Raw genomic sequence first — 20,594 nt, 5'->3', positions numbered from 1 at the left:
GGCAACGTCATCATCATCAATATCCGTGTGTCTAATATAATTCCCTGATTAAAACCCAGATAGTTCTTATTATATATTGTCACCGTCACTATTAAATTAATGGACAACAAACAAATTCCATGGAAGAGACCGAGTTTTAGGTAAAGGTAAGATCAGCGTGTTTGTTTCACAAAGTTGTCTAACATGATTTACTCGATTAACATAATTTACGAACTAAAATATACTCAGAACATAAAAAAAAAATTCCATGGAACGAAGTCATATTATTATATAATTATTTAGATATCATGTGCGTAACTACATTAAAAACTTTAATTATAAATATAATTTACCTATGGCAATTTTCGTATAAAATGTAACTATGTCAAAGCATTTTTGCTATTAAAATATTATACTTGACTTTTTATTGTTTTGTCACAAAAAATAAGAGTAATTTGAGGGAAAATTCTGTGTGTTTTTGACACAAAAAGGAATTTTGTGTTTGAAATTTCTTTCTTTCTTTTTTTTTTTTGGTTCTGCTTAAAAAAACGGCATGTTTTAGAAAACGCATAATTTTTAAATTATTTAACGTTTATCTTATCTGATAATTTATTACTTTATCAAAATGTTGAAATATTATAAGAAGTTATCACCTATCTAAAAATCTTAATAGATTTTTTGATTTTAGTTCTAAATAATTCTTATAATGTTAATTTTTTTTGTAAAAAAATTAATTATCATGTTTCACGTTTTAAAATAATAATTTGCGAATATATCAATTTCTTTTTCACCAAAAAACCGTGTCACATATTATATTTGTTAAATAAAAAAAAAATGAAATTTGATCGATGACGGGGCACAACGAGGATCGTCAAATGACCATAGTAATTTGGCTTGCGGGTCACAGCTCAGCCGTTGAATAACCTACCCCCGAAACGACGTCGGTTATGACTCGGTGCCGCGTCAGGTCCTGCTGTAAGTTCGATAAAGATAACAATCAAGTACACGTCCATCTGACTCACCCACGATTTTCTCCCCCGCGCGTGGGCCATACATCCGACGATCCACTCATGCGGTGATCCACACGCGGTACCCAGAATGTTGGTCAAACGTAACGTCATATCTTTCGGAGAAAACATACAATATTAGAGTCTTTTTTAGATTTCCAGTTGAGGACTCGAAACCTTAAAATTGTCAATCAAGGACAGTTTTTATCCCACTATAAATATCTTCTTTTTCTCCGAATCCTACACGCTCCCCTTTTGCACAAACTATATACACACACACACATACGTATATCTATCGTTTGGACTCTCTCTTTTCAGACGATGACGATTCTCATCGAGCAGCCTCCCCTTGGTATACACACATTTTATGCCTTATTACTTTCTTGTAAAGACGTGCATTGCAATTGTTTTTTCGACTATCTTTATATTTTATACATATTAATTCGATTCGATTCGTTTACACGACTCGGTTTTTGAGAGGGTGACGTTTTAGATTTATATGTATTTTTTGTTTAAATCTTGATTGTAGAGTTCGACATTGCCGAGAAGAAAGTTCCATGCGATGATGCGAATGAACTTGTGTTGGATGGAGGCTTTGTGATGCCAAAATTGGAATTGGATGGGAAATTCGACGCACCCGAAATCAATTCTTTTGGCAATTCATTCAGGTTATTTTTTTCTTTGTTTTTTTACCCTCAGATTCGAAATAATATTCTATATTCATGTTTATTTATTTTTTCCTGGAAAAAAGGCGTTTGATTTAATAATCTTAAAATGTATTTTATTCGCAGTTGGTTTCATATCAATTTTCCCCCCCCAAATCTGGGGTATATTATCCATATCTGTTTCACATATAGTGTCCAGAATATATACGACATTTCCTATACATATATAATTTTTTGAAGTTTTACAATAAAAAATAAATAAAAATACTTTTTTGGATTATTCATATACATATACTACTATTAGTTACCTACTCGAGACGCTTGGGTGCATTAACTGTTATTTAATAATAAAAAATTATTGTATTATTTTGGGAAAAAAGAATTTTAGATTGTGAAAAAATAAAATGGCAAGTATATAATATTTGTGGGATATCTCAACTGGGGATTTACGTATGGCAGGGACTACAATGCTCAAAGTGAGAGACAAAAGACCGTGGAGGAATTCTACCGCCTCAACCACATTAATCAAACAGTTGAATTTGTAAGTGTGTATAGGATTTGTTTAATAAATTTGGAGTGTGAAATTGATGACATATTGCAAATGCAGGTGAAGAAAATGAGGGCAGAATATATGAAACTCGATAAACTAGACATGAGCATATGGGAGTGTTGCGAGCTTCTGAACGATGTGGTGGACGATAGCGATCCCGATTTGGACGAGCCACAAATCGAGCACTTGCTGCAAACTGCCGAGGCCATCAGGAAAGATTACCCCAACGACGATTGGCTGCACTTGACCGCCCTCATTCACGGTAATTTGTTTCCTATTTTGGTAGTCTAATTTGTTTGTTTTTTGTGTGAATCTAGAATAGAATGGTGACCAATTTGTTTGAATGGGATGCAGATCTTGGGAAGGTGCTGCTTCTACCTAGATTTGGATCGCTGCCTCAATGGGCTGTTGTTGGTGACACATTCCCTCTTGGCTGTTCCTTTGATGAATCCATTGTACATCATAAGGTACATTGCGTGGGTCTTGTCTAATTTCGACCCGATTCTCTACGATCCGCCTAAATGGCTTGTTAGATGTCACTTATATAGATAATACCCTCATTCATTCTGTACGTGACATTTGTGTTGAGTGATGAATCATGACCACTCATTCATATATCATTGTTGAATGAGTGACGCATGCATGAACAAAACATTGCATAAATTATAGTTGAATCAATTTTTGGATTCTACTTTTATTAGTTAATTAACTCGATTTGATTTGATTTGATGCAGTATTTCAAGACTAATCCTGACCTTGAGAACCCTTCTTACAACACTAAAAATGGAATTTACGAAGAGGGTTGCGGATTAGAGAACGTCTTGATGTCGTTTGGGCACGACGATTATATGTATTTGGTAATTGCGGTCGGAAAATTTATGAAATCATCGTACAAATTTATAATTTCGCGTAATATGATTTTATTTTTATTTTATATTTTTTAGGTGGCTAAGGAAAATGGAACCACTCTACCTTCGGCTGCATTGTTCGTCATCCGATACCATTCATTTTATCGTAAGAAAATAATTTTTACCATTAATTTTCATCTAATAAAAAGTTTAAAAGTTGTGCAAGTAATTGATTCAAAGATTGCTGATTGATTTATTGGCATGGATGGTTGCAGCCTTGCACAGGGCTGGAGCATATACACACTTAATGAATAAGGAGGATAAAGAGAACCTGAAATGGCTTCATATTTTTAAGTAAGTTTTTGGGAAAATATAATAATTCATTATATAATCTTGCCCAAGTTAAGGAATTTTTTTTATATACTTAATTTAATTATATTAATGATAACTTTATTTGAAAAAAAAATTGCAGCAAGTATGATTTATACAGTAAAAGCAAAGTTCGTGTTGATGTTGAAAAGGTGAAACCATACTACCTCTCCCTCATTGAGAAGGTAAATAATTTTTTTTCCCAAATTAAATTATAACTATGAACTTTGATTTTTTTTTTTTCTCTCCTCGAGGTTCTAATTTCATTCAAATCTTTATATTTATTGCAGTATTTTCCTGCGAAGCTTCGATGGTAAATTTATTGGCAGGAGGAACGAGATGATATATATCTAATATACAGGCAGAAAATGGTAACAAGACTGAGGATTCTATGTAAATAAATCTCTTATTCCGCCTGATCTCTTTCCGGAGTTGTAATTCTTTATTTTCGTAATAAATTTCGTTTTTTACATATTGTCTCCTGTATATGTGTTACATGTGATCGAACACACACACACACACACACACACACACACACAAACATACATATACACAAAAAAATATATATATAATATGCAAATACGATAGATACCTGAAGATAATCAAATATATAAAAAAAAATTGATAACTCACAAGTCAAATTTATGGATGTAAGAATCTAATGAACATATACTGTTTTATTAGGATTAAGCGTGGGTTCAACATTACAATATACCAAGCGCTACAATTCAATAAACAAGCCGTGCAACATAATCAGTAGACCAGATACCCAAGTCACATATTACTGCCCACGATTTTCTATTAATTCTTCGACATCTTGGGGAAGAATCTACCGGAGATATTAATTGAAGCTTTTCGATGTATTTATTACAGAACCCATGCGAAACTGTCACCCATGTTTTCTGAACCAGATACCTTATCCTTTGAGCAGTGGACCAGACTGTGGCGATCCTTTATACCGTAGTTTCAGCTGTAATAACTCAACAGGTGTAATCAGCTTCCTCACATTGAGTGGAAAATATCCAGTGATAGGCATTCATGAGGCAAGGAATAGTTTTGTTACTCGATACAACTCTGAAGGTGATGTTGGATGTAAAACAGGAAACAAATCAATATAAAATTTGAAGCTTGACCAATCATCACCATTCACTGTGACTAACCCGTGCTACATGGAACCTGGTAATGCCAATCCGGATGCTCAAGATGGAAATCAGATTGAAATAAGTTGGAGAATCCCGTTGGAGCCAACATGCAATTATGTAAAAATTGGCCCAATTCTAAGGGTGCTATTGCGACACAGGCTATGAATGGGAAGGATATAGTATTAGTTGTAACAATGGTAGGTGTGTTTGGATCAGTAATATGTTGTTGGATTATTACTTCAAGAAATTCTTCGAACTACTGATTTAGCAATTCTTCAGCATCAACAAACTCTGATCGACAAGGAGGATCTGAGAACAAGAAACGCATGAAATATGTAACTGTTTCCATCGTTTCTGTAGCTGGGGTTGTACTTACTTTATGCTGCATCAATATCGTAACGTTGAACAAGGTTGTTCGAAGGAGAAGGTAAGTGTTAGAATTTTGACTGATAACACAATTCTTGATTTCTCCCATAAATTGAACAGGGAATGTTGGACTGAATTGTCACATTGAAGCACAAAAATCTCTTAGAAGACAATGATGCTTGCATCTCATTTTGATCTTTACTCACCATTTATATTTTTGAAAAAACGATTCCATTTCTGTACACAATGAAGAGAACATTGAAGAGCAGCCGGTGATCTTCTCACATGAATATGAAGGACCGGTAGAAGACTTGATGAATATCGAGAAGGACAGCACGAATGCCATTGATGTACCTTTCTATAGTTTGGATATTGTTTTATCTGCTACTGATCAATTCTCTGAAGCAAATAAACTCGGGCACGATGGATTTGGACCCGTGTATAAGGTGGGAACATTGCTACTCGTATTACTTATTTTGAAAGAAAGGAGGCCATTCTTTCTGATGCATTAACGGGTGTTACCGTTCTAAATTTTTGCAAGGAAAGTTTCCGGGAGGAAAAGAAATTGCGGTGAAGAGGTTGTCCAGTTGCTCTAGTCAAGGCATCAAGGAATTCCAGAATGAAGTCGTCTTGATCTTCAAGCTTGAGCATCGAAACCTCGTGAGACTTCTGTTAGGTAAGATTTTATTTAATGTGGTGGGACCCACATTAAATAAAATAATAATAAAATCTTTTCCCACATCGATTGATTTTAAAAATTGGACGAGGGAATTAGTTATAAATAGAGCTCAATTCCTTCAGTTATTGTATCCCAAAATCAAAAGCTTTTTAGCTTTGATAAATAGAGAGTGCATAGAAAAAAAGAGTGTATTTTTTTCTTGAGTGCGGGAATTCTCTTGTGTGAGTTAGAGAAATTATTTTCTCGGTATACTCGGGTTGGGAGTGTGAGAAATATTGAGTGTATTGGTGTATACACTTGTTGTAATATTTCTTCCGGTTATAAAAGTTGCAGTGCTCCGTGGACGTAGCCTATATTGGGTGAACCACGTAAATCTTTGTGTTCTTGTTGGTTATTTTATTCCGCAAGTTTTTGGGTACTATTATCATCGTGGTCGGCATCGCTTCGGGGGTGTAATTCCCCAACAACTGGTATCAGAGCCTTGTTGTGAAAATTCTTAAGAATTCTGAGTATGCTCTGTGGTTGCAGCTTTGTCTGATCTTCCACATCAGAAAAGATTTTTTAGACTTTTTGCTAAGGCTAGAGAAGTGATGGCCGGAGATGATGGATCGGGACCGAGTATCAACAAGTTCGACGGTACAGATTTTACGTTCTGGCGACTACAAATTATTGATTATTTGTATAGCAAGAAGTTGCATCAACCTCTATCTGGAAAGAAGCCGGAAAAGATGGAGGATGATGACTGGAAGCTTCTTGATCGACAAGTGTTAGGTGTAATACGATTGACCCTAACGAAGAACGTGGCACATAACGTGGCGGAGGCAAAAACAACGGAGGAGATGATGTCCATTTTGTCGGACATGTACGAAAAGCCATCGGCAAATAATAAAGTACATCTCATGAAGAAGTTATTTAACTTGAAGATGAGAGAAGATGCATCGGTGGCTAAACACATCAATGAATTCAACACGATTGTTTCACAGCTGACATCGGTTGAAATTAAATTTGATGATGAGATTCGGGCACTTATTCTTTTGGCGTCTTTACCAGACAATTGGGAACCGATGCGGGCAGCGGTTAGCAACTCTGTTGGAAAAAGAAAGCTACAATTCAATGATGTCAGAGATCAAATTCTTGCTGAAGAAGTTCGCAGGATGGATTCGGGTGAAGGAACATCATTGAGATCTGCTCTAAATCTCGAGAATAGAGGAAGGAGCAGGAGTGGCGAAAAGAGTTTTAACCAATGGCATGGTAGATCCAAGTCAAGAAATGGAAAAGACAAAAGCAACTTTGAAAAGAATGTGAAGTGCTGGAGCTGTGGTGAGACTGGTCACTTGAAAAAGAATTGCAGATCAACAAAGAACGACGCTAATGTTGTTACTGAGGAGGTACATGATGCTCTATTACTATCCATGGAAAGCTCGGTTGATTCTTGGGTTATGGACTCGGGAGCTTCGTTTCATACCACTGGTAATCGTGATGTATTCGATAATTACATTGCGGGAGATTACGGAAAAGTTTTCCTGGCTGATGGAAAACCTTTGGAAATTGTTGGTATGGGTGATATCCGGATGAAGATGACAAATGGATCTGTCTGGAAAATCAACAAAGTAAGGCATGTACCAAAGTTGACACACAATCTGATTTCAGTAGGACAGCTTGACGACGAAGGTCATAAGGTGACCTTTGGTGATGGTTCCTGGAAAGTGAAAAAGGGAGCCATGATTGTTGCTCGAGGAAAGAAAACTGGAACACTTTATATGACTTCCAGTTTGAGAAATAAATTAGCGGCTGTGGATGCTGGAGCTAATTCAAGTCTATGGCATAGTAGGCTTGGGGATACGAGTGAAAAGGGAATGAAGATGCTTGTTTCAAACGGAAAGCTATCGGAATTAAAGATCGTTGAAAGCAAGTTGTGTGAAGCTGTATTTTTTGGAAAGCAGAAAAAGGTGAGCTTTTCAAAAGAGGTTAGAGAACCGAAACCAGCGGATTTGGAGCTGACACATACTGATATATGTGGACCATCTCCTGTGACATCCCTTGGAGATCACTCAAGATATTATGGCACTACTGTTGACGATTCGAGCAGGAAATTTTGGGTTTATTTTGTGAAAATAAATCGGATGTTTATGAGACTTTTAAACAGTGGGAGTTAGCCATGAAAGATGTGATGGATTCACTGTCATCCAATCACAAGTGGGAGTTGTCAGAACTTCCTGAAAGTAAAAAGGTTTTACATAGCAAGTGGGAGTACCGGTTAGAACATGACGGTAGCAAGCGGTACAAAGAAATACTTGGTGTAAAAGGTGAAAAGGAAGTCATTGGTTACACTGATATTTTCTCTCTGGTGGTAAAGTTAACTACTATCAGGACTGTACTTGGATTGATGGTAAAAGAAGATTTACATCTGGAGCAGTTGGATGTAAAGACTGCGTTTCTTCACAGTGACCTAGATGAAGAAATGAATCAATCACAGGGATTTGAAGTACGAGGGAAAGAGAAAATGGTGTGCAAACTTCAGAAGAGCTTGTATGGTCTCAAACAAGCAAGACAGTGGTACAAGAAGTTTGATGGTGTAATGAATAATGATGGTTTTCTGAGGTATCAGGCTGATCACTGTTGTTATGTGAAGCTTGATGGTTATTATATCATACTACTGATATATGTAGATGATATGTTGATAGCAGGAGCTTGTCTGGAGCAGATTGATAAACTCGAGAAAGAGTTATCAAAGGAATTTGCTTTGAAGGATTTGGGTGCTGCAAAGCAAATCCTTGGAATGGGGATCCTTAGAGATCAGGTGAATGAAGTCTTGAAGCTTGAGAAGATTCCTGGAAGCAAGAATCCAGCTGATATGCTCACGAAGGCTGCTATCATTGAAAAACTGAAGTTGTGTTTGACTTCAGTTGGTCTCCTAGACTAACAAAGGAGGTATGAGCTGCTGCACTGATGGTGTGAAGACATGATTGAAATCAAGTCTTCAAGTGGGAGAATTGTTAGGTAAGATTTTATTTAATGTGGTGGGACCCACATTAAATAAAATAATAATAAAATCTTTTCCCACATCGATTGATTTTAAAAATTGGACGAGGGAATTAGTTATAAATAGAGCTCAATTCCTTCAGTTATTGTATCCCAAAATCAAAAGCTTTTTAGCTTTGATAAATAGAGAGTGCATAGAAAAAAAGAGTGTATTTTTTTCTTGAGTGCGGGAATTCTCTTGTGTGAGTTAGAGAAATTATTTTCTCGGTATACTCGGGTTGGGAGTGTGAGAAATATTGAGTGTATTGGTGTATACACTTGTTGTAATATTTCTTCCGGTTATAAAAGTTGCAGTGCTCCGTGGACGTAGCCTATATTGGGTGAACCACGTAAATCTTTGTGTTCTTGTTGGTTATTTTATTCCGCAAGTTTTTGGGTACTATTATCATCGTGGTCGGCATCGTTTCGGGGGTGTAATTCCCCAACAACTTCTAGGATACAGCCTCAACAAACACGAAAAAATCTTACTATATGAATACATGCCCAACAGAAGCTTAGATGCCTTCTTATTTGGTAGGACATTTATCGATACTGTTGCCGACAAGTGAGACTTTCTATCATACTTCTCAAATTTAATTTTTTATTTTGGTTTCCGAATTTGTATTATCCTGAATATATCATTATCTGAATTTGAATACATAAAATCAACACATGGATTTGTTTTTGGTGGAATTGTCCATCACTATATGGTTAATTCAACTTGAGGTATTATTTATATTTTATACAATTTGTTGTATCTTTTGTATAGCCTTTACTCTTCTTTTTTTTGAAAAAAAACAAAAAACAAATAGCTTTTATTATTTTGAGAATGAAAGCGGATAGAAGAAACGTTCAAAAGAGAGAACTTTTAAAATTCATGCTAACTAGCCAAGAAACTTTTTCAACCCCGGTTACTTCTTTTTTCATCTTCTTTATTGTCTGGCACCGTTTGAAACTAATGATAGGATAATAATATGGAGATAAAAAATTTAATGTGATAAAAAAATAATTAATATAGTATTTGATTGATAAATAATATTTCGTTTGATTTGATCGATTAAATATGAGATAAGATGGTAAATTACATTTTGTCTTATTAATAATTAATAAAGTATTTATAATATTATTTATTAAAGGTGATATTGTAATTTAAATTCAATGATTTGATCGAAGTAAGATAAATAATTAATAAATAGACAAATAATATGATCAAGTAAACATATAATTAAGATACCGTTTGGTTCGTTATATTATTTATTCATATTTTCATCAAATCTAATCTCATGTTTGGTGCACCATATTATTTATCCATTTACCAATCATTTATCTTACATCAATCAAATCAGCAATCTCATATCAATCAAATAATTGAATTGAAATTACAATATTACCCTTAATAAATAATATTATAAATATTTTATTAATATTTTCAAAAAGACAACAGTAATATCACGTTATCTAAAATTTAATCAAATTAAACAATCAAATCAAATCAAATATTATATTAACTATCATTTTTATATATTTTATTATTAAAAAATATTACTTATCTCCAATTCTCTATACTATTTGTCTAATACCACGAACCAAATGGTACCTAAAATACGATAAATTATCAAGGGAATAATTACTATAACTTCAAAATGTGCCTTCATGATATAACAATCCAATTATACCATACTGCATAAATAAGAACTCAGCTCCATCGAAATAAGAATTTATCCTTTTTTTTTTCAGACATAGAAGTAATTACACGAGAATTACATTAAAAAGGAATCCAAAACATAACATGGTACCAAATGTTGCAATATTCCAAACGCGCTGGACTCACCGGCCTATGATGCTTTGTCCATCAGCTGTATTGGAGACAGAATGTTGGCCTTGCTTGTCTCGACAATGCAACCATTCATCACCATTTCTTCCAGCATGAAGTGAGCTTTCTCCAAATGAAACATGATATCCAGCTCACACTGCCAAATTACAACTCAGCCATGCAAAGATCTTTGAAAGGAAGAGTTAGTGAACTATGATTACAGACTTGTATGATTAAAAAAGGAAACTTACCACATTGCCAAAATGTCGATCCATCGTTTCAACTAGGAGGTGAATGAACTCCAGAATCGCAAGCTCATTCTGCAAACATAGCCATCAACCAAATCATGGATCTTCAACTTTTTAACAAGGATGAAGAGCAAGAAGACTTTTTTTTTTTTGAAATAAGAGCAAGAAGACTTTTCATGCTTGTCAACGGACGTATTTCAAATTTATAAGAAAGTATGCACAAGATCCTAAAAGTTTCTTATGAATCATCATTTGAAATTAAGGAAGCTAGTCTCATCATTTTGTTGACAGGTTACGTGTTCCCCTAGTTTTTCTTTGATGATTAATGCCCATGTTTCATAGAAAACTTAGTTTTTCATAAACTTTAGTATAAACCAACTCTTTGACTAACGCAAAAATTCAAGCTAACGCATCATTCACAAATAGTAAGTCATGGCAATATATGAGCAATGTAGCCAGTAACAATTGATAACCAAATACGTACAAACTAGGGTACGCAAATCCATCAACCGCTAGTGCTTTTTAATACGATGTATCGATAATTTTGAGATGCATGTATTGAAGATTGTTAATACTACAATAAATTTGGTGTATGTCATTGCTTTGACCACATTACCAAGTCAGCAAAAGAATAAATGCAGCTATAAAAATGTTGCAATATTATAGAGGATCAAGTCAGATTGAAGTGTAAAACTGATATTGACGGCCAATCATCTAATGCTCTTGCCTCGTGGTGTGGTAACACTGCAAGTCTAGTGAGTGGACCACTATATTATTTTAGATTTCTAAATAAGAAAGCTGTTTGCAGAATACATACGCAACACAGCCACTCTATAACACTCAACCATTGATTGCAAAGATAAACCATTTCAATATTGATCCAAAATAATAAAGCAGTCAGTTAGATATCACCAATACAGCCACGCTACAATATTAAGCATTACAAAAAGTAACAATTTCTCTATAAATCCTTAAATTTTTATGGGCCAGTTACAATTATTATTTTTACTTTTGATCATTTTGTTGATTTCATAAGTAAAACAGACTATGGAAGAAAAAAGAACAGGAAAATGTAGCATATAATGCACAAAGGAAGATCGATAAATACAAAACCGTAAAACTTACTTCTTCATTGTCTACTCCAACCAGGAAAAATAGTGATGCATATCGCCTATACACAATTTTGTAGTTTCGATGCTCAACAAAGGAACACTGTTCAAGATAGAGCAAACAAATGTTATCACAAGCACGATTACCAAAAACTTAAGCAACTTACATTGGACGAGATAAATGCCCCTAACCATAAGACACACACATCTTCTATCACTCAACTTAACAACTAGTAGCTTAGCAGCGAAGTGAACAAGAAAATGAAGATGGAAAAATAAAAGTAGATGAGCAAAAAGACTCAAAGTCCCTACCCTGTAATAAAGCAAGTGATTTGAGATTTCAAATTACATTTTCCAGTGACTGAAGAAAGTGGCTATCAGCACATCCTAGTCACTGTACTTATAAACTATTTCACAACGTATGATCAGAACTTGTCAACACGACCACGTGGTTGTGATGAAAAACTGTACCAAGCCACTACCTAGGTTCCAAAGAAACACGGGCAATCGAATAAATTAACAAAACCATAACATTTAATATGATTATAGTTTATGATATGGTTATTAAGACATGCTACAATTTCTGGCTCAATGTAAAATCTCTGTATGGTAAGAAACACACCAACACCAAAATTATCCAAAGCAGAACCAAATGAAAATTAATTCAATCGCATAATTGGTGAATTGATCGTGCATTGATCCTTGTCATTTTTATTTTTTTTTTCTCCAAAAAAAGGCCAGTGTGCTAATATGCTTTCAAAATAGCAACAGATTGCTTCTGCTTCATCATAATCTAAAACTAGCACGCAAATATCTTTAGTGCTTCTTGAAAATACAGGCTCTCTCCAGGCCGTAATTAGACACGTTTGAATCCAAACAGCTAAGTTGTTGAAATACTTCCGTATTCCCATTGTTAATACCAGCATTTCGATTTTTCATACCCTAAATTTCAAGCTTGAACTTTCTACAACAGCATCCATAGGACCACAAAAATTCATCAAAACCAAACCGCCAGGAAGTTCCAAAGTCAAGTTCATGAAGCTACTCGCCAAATTAGCGATCAGAGTAAAATCCACAGGAAAAGGACAAAATTGATTTACACGAATCCATAAGAGACTAAACCAAGGAGATGGCAGATCAAGCAGCAGGCGCAATCAATCAAATCATGTGCATTTCTTCCATTTTCGTGTGCTAAATGAGATCCAGTCGAGGCAAGCAATATAAAAATACTTTCATTCTTCCTTTATAAAGTACAGCAGATCAAAATAAACGCAAAATTGTAAAAAATACAGAAAAGCAGAGACCTGTTGCTCGGTGCGGACGAGACATTTGCGGACGATTTCTCCTTCGAGAGCGCGTCGTTCCTCGATCGTTAGATATTCGTAGTACTGAGCTAGACGGGTCTGTCCTTGCTTGTTTACCATCAGTACGAATCTTATTCCCATCTCAATTCAAGTATGCTGCTCTTTATCCCTATCTTCTTGATCCTCCGCAGATTGAAAGAAATCGCAAGACTGCTGAACCTCGAATCAGTTCATTCCCAAGTTCTCTGTAATTTTTATACTTCCGGTGGAATTTAACATTCGAGAATACCAATTTGACCCCTAAAATTTGAGATGGATTACAATTTTGCCATGGGTGGAGAACTTTTGGTCTTTCTACGTACATATCATTCCACCTTATACAATCATGTGTATCAACAATTTTTTTTATTATTACCGTATAGAAAAAGAAATGCATCAAAATCAGTTAGGATATTTTCAGGTCGAGGTATTTGAGGTGATTTAGATTCTAAATCATAAATTAAATATGTAATCCGTATTTTCTAATTCGTCTCAACTTTTACGAAGATATGAACTTGAAGCAAAATACATTTTTTTATTCAATACTGACTGTTATGACGATTTGTTGAAACATCATTTAGTGTCATATCCATCATTTAGTGTATATATCAGGCATAAATTCAAAATAAAATATTATCCAATAAATATTGATGACATCAATGTACTTTTATGCATTACTTTCATTTGTAAGTCAAATAAAAAATTTAGGATACACATAGTTGTCTCTTTAATCTAGTAACTTTTTTTTAGGTTTTTTAAAAAATGGTTGCTAAGCTATACAAATTGTTTAATATAATATGAAAGATTAAAAGGAAAAAAAATATTGTTTGCCAACCGAATTCATGGTAAGTATACTATATTGTCTGGTGTTGTCGATAAAATGACAATAGAGTGTTCGACTAATAATTAACCCACACACCAAACATCATAAGATAAATAATTACACCACCTAAACTTATTATATCTATTAACTTTATAATATCATTACATAATCCATTTCATTAATCAAACCGTGTCTAATATATATATGAAACATATTTTATTCCAATTAACTCTCACATATTTGCTCAAATTATTAAACTAGCTAATTTCCACATAATATTTGGATCTTTTGGCATTTATTTAAGCAGTTCATTGCATAACAAAACCAGGGCAAATTCTGCAACAAACCAGTGTACTCTATATACATATATATATATAGATAGATAGATAGATTCTATCAGCCTTACTACTAGAAATTTTGGAGCAAGTTCGCTAACTCGCATCGATATCTAGCATGTGATATCTTTAGTCACTGCTTCGCCATCCGCGAAACTGTCGTCTAATAATTGTGTATCCGGGTGTTCCTTCTTGTCAACTTCAGTGGCCTGTTTTCGAGACAAGAAACTTGGCTGATTTGTGGAAGACAGCAGTCTCGCCCACATTCGATCAGTGATTATGACCTTGTTCCGCAACTCATTAATTCTCTGCATATCATTCGGGTGGGTTTCTTTATCAGCATGAGATCTCAAGGATTGATATACACAAGTGTAAGAAAAGTAAACAAACGAAGAGAGGATGCACTGAAGTGAGTGGCGATTCTCAAAAAATTCAGAAATGGGAAATAGTTGCACTTGGATCAAAGTTACGTGTGAGCAAATTACTAATAAAGAAGCCAAGACTCTTGGGAGAAACTAGAGATAGACGAATGTGTATCCAGCTGAAGGCAAAGGGGACGTGAACTAGCGAAAGTTATTGAATTTTATTCGTCATTTTTCTCAAAGTCAAGTTTATCCCCCAAAATCCATCTCATCTCCCCAGCTCTCTTTCAGTCGGATTGACACATTTTGGACACTAAATGCAAAATCATGCGAAGTAAAACAAGACATATCGAACCTCTAAAGGCTTTAATCGTGGTAAATGCTAAAAAGGAGTAGAATACTTTACGATCATCTGAGTAGCTTACATAGAAGGGTATATAAGTTTGTCTTCCATTTACGAGCCCTACTGTGAAACCAGTAAATCCGGCCATGGCTCCATGAACAGCACTTTGAGCAAGAAGCGTGCAGTACACGTTGTCGGATGCATTACTAGGAATAGCCCGAATCATGTATGTCGGATCTGTTAGACGAACAAGTGCAAAATCTGTAAGAACGGATATCCTAGGTTTCATTGTACTGATCACAAAAACTGAGGCTTTGTACCTATATATTTTAGATTAATTGCTATCTTTCTTTTCTTCGAAAAATGATCCTGAAAACAAAAACAAGAGCATGATTTACAAACTTCCTGCACAAAAGGAAGAAAATAAGGAATATTTAGAAATTAGAAAAGGCAGTAGAACCTTAATCCGTCGAGATATCCATAGTCCAACGTCATCCAGAAGCTTATTACCAGAAGCATCATGTTGATTTGCAGTTCGAAATTCCTCAGAGAGTAGCTCCTGTCCGGCCCCTTCGGCCATGACAATCACCATATGCCCTTGTTCTTTCAGCCGTTTCTCTATGTATTCGAAAAGTCCACCAGCGCCTTCAAGATAAAAGGGTGACTCCGGAATAAGGCAGCAATCCACATCTCGACTCGCAAGAGTTGCATACATAGCGATAAATCCTGAGACACGGCACATAGCATGTAGTGTCAAATGACAATTTTGGAATAGAAAATTTGACGCAGAAATAAGACAATCACGTGTTCCTTTCAACAAAAATATGTAATGTACTACAAAAAATTATGAGTGTACTAGAACAATATAGAATACAGTATAAAATGTACCACAATATCTTCCCATTAACTTCACAAAACCGATGCCATTCTCGATACTTGTAGCTTCAACATGTGCAGCATTAATAGCACGTTCGGCTTCCTCGACAGCAGAATCAAAACCGAATGATTTGTCTATCACCTAGAGTAGTAGGTAACAGGGGATAAGCTAGGGTAACATAGACTGGATAGTTTCAAGGCACATTTGAGAGCAATATCAACAGCTTAAATACCGGAATGTCGTTATCTATGGTTTTGGGAATACCCGCCACTGCAACTTTTAGACCACGTCTTTTGATTTCCTTTAGGACAGCGAAAAATAATTCAAACTCAGATTCTTGACATGTTCAAATGGCTTCAATATAGGACAATGATAATGGAAAAATACCTCGAAAATTACTGCAGCGCCTTTCTGTGTTCCATCACCTCCTATTATGTAGACCTGAAAGCAGCAAAAATGCAATATTAGAATAAACGTAGTAGTATTCAGCATATTTTGATGACAACTATATTTTCATGTACCTGGTTGATTCCGCGGTCCTCAATGCTATCAACGATCTTTTTGGTGTCATGACCGCCACGAGACGTTCCCAAGATAGTTCCCCCACGTTTATGAATGTCGTTTACAGAGTTGGGCGTTAGAGAGACGGTGTTTTTCGAGTAAAAACCTCGGTATCCTCCCTGCAGATTCAAAGCTCCAGCAATGAATATAAATAAAGCTAAACCTTTTAACTGTACAGAGTAACAGATGTAATAAGGAATCTACTTACATTTATTCCTATAACTCGATTTACCCCATACATATGATGTAAACCACATACTATTTCCCGAATAACTGTGTTTAGACCAGGGCATAAACCTCCACACGTGACAATACAAGCATGGACATCTTCAGACTCGAAATAAACCTGAAAATATTAAAACTTTTATCTAGAGTGGAACGCATGAAACATGTAATAGACATTGTATAAGCAATGTATACACTTTACTTTTTCGCGAGGACCAGCTCGTCTAAAATGAACTCCTCTTGGACTATCCTTGTGAACAACAACCTACCGAATAAACAAGGACGTCGTACACCATTCATCAATAAAAAGCCATGTAAAATCTTAGTGCCAATATAAAATATATTTATTCACTCGAAGATCATTTCTCAATAATGACTGACCTTTTGTGGTACGGAATCATCGACATGGATAAAATATTGCCTGTTAAAAAAAAAGGAAGAATAATCAGCCTTCACCAAATGATGCAAACCGACTCCTGCGGAAAAATATATGCAAGACCATAAAGAAATGAACATGAAAGAGACAAGACAAATGAACTTACCTAACAGCTGAATATGCAGGATTATCTTGCAAAGGATTCGAATGAACCTGCCCAAAACAAAAAAACCACAAGTACAGAAGGTGAAAAAAATCACTATGATAGAGCACGTGCGGGTAATATCATACGAAGAGATCAAATCCGTGGAGGACACACCATTAGTTTGCGGGGTGATGGCCCCTTTCCCTTTTGTGATACATATACAAAAATAAGACCCACCCCCCCCCCCCCCCCCCACCCCACCCCACACACACACACTGTATCAAATTCCTAACTCCACCACCGGATCAAATCTTACTGATTCCAATGTAAATCAATGAGTACAATCAAGTACGTATCAATCATAAGTGCAAGCAATCCGTGTACGCGGTTACGAAATGAGAAATGGGAAAAATCAAGAACAGGGATAGGGGAAAGATACCGAAACAGAGCAGAACACGTCAGAAAACCATTCATGTTTCGATCGATATGGAACTATATATAAAAAAGATCATTTTTCTATTTACTACAGAAATTACCAGGAAATACATGGTCTATATAAAGTTGAGATAATTTACACAAGTGACGTGTCTACCAAAGAAACATCAATTTCTTTGTTTTAAGTGACAAATACTCATTTTTCCGATATTGAACAAACAATCACCAGCAAAAGGGGAAAAAACTCACTGGAGGCGAAGATAATTAAAGCTCAATCATGTATATTTACCACACATAATATGCAATTTTTAAAGACATGTACTAAGACAATTACACGCACAGGAAGGTTAGGAATATAATCAGACAAGTGTGGCACGTCCTCCAAAATGTAACCATACTCCCCAGTCACGATTTTAGGCTTCGAATTACACTCCAATCCCATAGTCGCCAACGTCAGAAACCGGTTCTTGGATTCTTCAACCTTTACTTTTACTGTTCAATATCGCTGCTCACCTCAGCTCCGCCGTAGCTCAACTAACACGATGGCGGTGGATGCCGGAAAATATTTTGTTTACGTATGATCTTCCGCCAAAGTTACCCCTTTTGGTAGCCCAAGAACTTTGAATTTTAGACAAAAAAATGCTCCTCTTTTTCTCTTGTAAAACCAAGAATACTACCTCTATTTAAAAGGGTTTTTTTCCCAAGAATTTAAAGCTTTGAACGGCAAAAACAGGTGGCTAAAGATTTATGGTGAGGAGTCACGGAAATTTGGAGATGGGAAACTGAAAAGGGAAGTGGTGGAAGCTTAGGAGGCTTGAACCAAAGGTGATTTTCGCAGTTTTCTACAGGATCTCCAGATCATGGTTTTGATTTAGCACAAAATAACAGCTTTCGTTAACGATCTTCCGAAGAAAACAGAGGGGTGGTGTCCTGGAAATGTTGAAGATTCGATTCTGGGTCTGGATTCCATCGTGACCAGTTGTTATTTATGCATTTTTTTCCTTTAATTTTGAAGAAATGCGATGATGCTACCTTGATAGGTGGAATTATAGTATTATTTTAAAGTTAATTACATTTACTTGAAGTGTGTTATAACAATAAAAAAACTCGATTATATTTAAATATTATATATATTTTTTGTGTAGATGAAAAATAATAAATAAATATAATAATTTAAAATATTTCATTTTTTTTATAAGTATTCTTATAAAAATGTAACATAAATACGACAATAAGGATGAAAATAAAAGATAAGTACCACTTTGAAGGAGTGTATGTAATTTTTGAAGTTATATAATTTATTTTTTTTTTTTGTAATATTTAAATGTAGTTAATTTTTTTATAACTACGACTAAACTTAAGAAAGGTAGATGTAATTATTCTTATTATTTTATAATAAATTGTTAATTAGGCATGGTTACCGATTGACCTTTGGTTAGCTAAAATAATATGCTTTTGAGGTTAAAGTATGAACTAATGAACCTAATTAGCATGATATGTGACGTACAATGTTGTTTATGTGCTATAGTTGTAATAAAAAATATATTCATCCGGATAATATAGAGTGGATGATGAGAAGGAAAAGTTTATGGTAGCATAAGAATCTTGAGATTATGGACATAAAATTTGAAAATAATATTAGTTCAGATCAAAATATAGAAATTTATGTCAAAAGCCTCTTGATTCGTCTCTCATATTCACACATATTCATAAAATAGACGTTTATTTTGAAAGTATTGTGAATTATGATTTTTTTTAAGAACTCGTGTAGGATGAAGCAACGTTTGTCATCATCGTTGTATTAAAAATTATAATTAATGATATATGTTAAACAATACATCACATCATAAAAATCACATATCAAATAATCTTTATATTGGAGAAACTATTGATTCCTAATAGTTAGGATTATTTTTATTAGTATAAGTGATTAAATAATAACTTATTTATTCAGTCAAATCATATTGATTTTAATTTAATCAAATTTATTATTTAATCAGTCAAATCATATTGATTTTAATTTAATCAAATTTTAATACCATCTAGCCTAAAGCAAATTAATTTATTAAAAAGAAGGTAATATTGATTAAGAGCATGTGACGATAAAATGATGTGCACATGATCAGTAACGCAAACCATCACGTTTTAACATGAAATTTGTGATGTCAATCCTTACGATAACAATAGGGATAAAATTTGGACTTTTCTATTGGGATTTGCATTATGAACTAATAAATCATTTATTGTAACATAATTTATTTCATAATTAAGCTGCAATAATTTATAAAATTATATAATTCTTAAAAAAATTACAACATAAAATAAAACTTGGCATATATAAAAAAATCAATTTCTTTAAAAAATTTAATCCCGTGTATTAAAGTTTTCTTGGGAGAAATTTGATGATATGATAATACAAATTGAAATTTTTCGCATAATTTAAATTATTGAGTTCGGAATAATAATAATAATAATAATAATAATAATAATAATAATAATAATAATATTCGAATATTTTTATTCATACAATCGAAACGTGAGACAGGTGCGAAGGCTAATAAAGAAAACGTGTGCATTAGTGAAATTCAAAGTGTATTACCACTTTCACCACTTGTATTGGCAATGAGTCAAAGGGGAGGAATGTAGCACATTCCCATGGAATATTCCGAATCGTTCGATTAAACGTTAAAACTTTAATCCTTTCCATGTGAATTGAGATAATACATAATATATAATAAGGAAATAATAAATCAAAACATAAAAATTAAAAAAAAAAATGTTTACTACTCAATTATTATAACATTTAAGTCAAACGATTGATGAAACAACGACGTAAAATATGTCTTAAGTTTTTATTCAAATTATATAACTTTTTTTTTGGTTTTTTGTTTCCTTATTATGGATTCATCGAAATGCTAAAACTCTAATAAGACGAAACCGTCTTTATCATCTTCGATTATTAGGCTTTTAATG

At 34.3% G+C, this 20,594-nt stretch overlaps 3 protein-coding genes across 3 annotated transcripts; 1 reads left to right on the top strand and 2 right to left on the bottom strand.

The window, feature by feature from the left end:
* The first annotated feature begins 1,228 nt into the window (after nt 1–1,228).
* Nucleotides 1,229–3,887, top strand: LOC140971403 (inositol oxygenase 4-like). The gene is made up of 10 exons (XM_073433661.1): nt 1,229–1,338; nt 1,516–1,654; nt 2,111–2,192; nt 2,259–2,463; nt 2,556–2,668; nt 2,936–3,058; nt 3,146–3,215; nt 3,325–3,403; nt 3,522–3,603; nt 3,709–3,887. Exons 1-10 carry the CDS (start codon nt 1,308–1,310, stop codon nt 3,733–3,735), a joined length of 951 nt encoding a protein of 316 aa, XP_073289762.1. The 5' UTR covers nt 1,229–1,307; the 3' UTR covers nt 3,736–3,887.
* Nucleotides 3,888–10,236: 6,349 nt separating this feature from the next.
* On the bottom strand, nt 10,237–13,350 carry LOC140971402 (AP-4 complex subunit sigma). The gene is made up of 4 exons (XM_073433660.1): nt 13,101–13,350; nt 11,813–11,899; nt 10,691–10,759; nt 10,237–10,596 (listed from the first exon to the last, which is right to left on the bottom strand). Exons 1-4 carry the CDS (start codon nt 13,239–13,241, stop codon nt 10,462–10,464), a joined length of 432 nt encoding a protein of 143 aa, XP_073289761.1. The 5' UTR covers nt 13,242–13,350; the 3' UTR covers nt 10,237–10,461.
* An 885-nt stretch (nt 13,351–14,235) lies between these two features.
* On the bottom strand, nt 14,236–18,629 carry LOC140971401 (ATP-dependent 6-phosphofructokinase 3-like). Its single transcript, XM_073433659.1, has 13 exons — nt 17,962–18,629; nt 17,208–17,254; nt 17,047–17,086; nt 16,868–16,930; nt 16,649–16,786; nt 16,401–16,559; nt 16,267–16,320; nt 16,112–16,180; nt 15,891–16,020; nt 15,463–15,728; nt 15,323–15,371; nt 15,085–15,239; nt 14,236–14,605 (listed from the first exon to the last, which is right to left on the bottom strand). The coding sequence occupies exons 1-13, from the start codon at nt 18,061–18,063 to the stop codon at nt 14,411–14,413; spliced, it is 1,467 nt and encodes a 488-aa protein (XP_073289760.1). The 5' UTR covers nt 18,064–18,629; the 3' UTR covers nt 14,236–14,410.
* Nucleotides 18,630–20,594: the final 1,965 nt, after the last annotated feature.

Source organism: Primulina huaijiensis, chromosome 2 (assembly GCF_012295235.1).
Source record: "Primulina huaijiensis isolate GDHJ02 chromosome 2, ASM1229523v2, whole genome shotgun sequence".
NCBI classification, from domain to species: domain Eukaryota; kingdom Viridiplantae; phylum Streptophyta; class Magnoliopsida; order Lamiales; family Gesneriaceae; genus Primulina; species Primulina huaijiensis.
The sequence above is the reverse complement of the archived record's forward strand: the minus strand, read 5'-3'. Positions and strand labels throughout refer to the sequence as shown.

Excerpts from the sequence above, each read along its gene's own strand:
- LOC140971403 (XM_073433661.1), top strand. The coding sequence starts at position 1,308 with ATGACGATTCTCATCGAGCAGCCTCCCCTTG. Across the intron at positions 3,216-3,324 it reads CCGATACCATTCATTTTATC|CCTTGCACAGGGCTGGAGCA; the intron begins GTAAGAAAATAA and ends GGATGGTTGCAG. Across the intron at positions 3,604-3,708 it reads ACCTCTCCCTCATTGAGAAG|TATTTTCCTGCGAAGCTTCG; the intron begins GTAAATAATTTT and ends TATTTATTGCAG.
- LOC140971402 (XM_073433660.1), bottom strand. The coding sequence starts at position 13,241 with ATGGGAATAAGATTCGTACTGATGGTAAACAAGCAAGGACAGACCCGT. Across the intron at positions 11,900-13,100 it reads TCGTCCGCACCGAGCAACAG|TGTTCCTTTGTTGAGCATCG; the intron begins GTCTCTGCTTTT and ends TATCTTGAACAG. Across the intron at positions 10,760-11,812 it reads TTGGAGTAGACAATGAAGAA|AATGAGCTTGCGATTCTGGA; the intron begins GTAAGTTTTACG and ends CTATGTTTGCAG.
- LOC140971401 (XM_073433659.1), bottom strand. The coding sequence starts at position 18,063 with ATGGGATTGGAGTGTAATTCGAAGCCTAAAATCGTGACTGGGGAGTAT. Across the intron at positions 17,087-17,207 it reads CCTGCATATTCAGCTGTTAG|GCAATATTTTATCCATGTCG; the intron begins GTAAGTTCATTT and ends TTTTTTTAACAG. Across the intron at positions 16,787-16,867 it reads GAGCTGGTCCTCGCGAAAAA|GTTTATTTCGAGTCTGAAGA; the intron begins GTAAAGTGTATA and ends TAATATTTTCAG.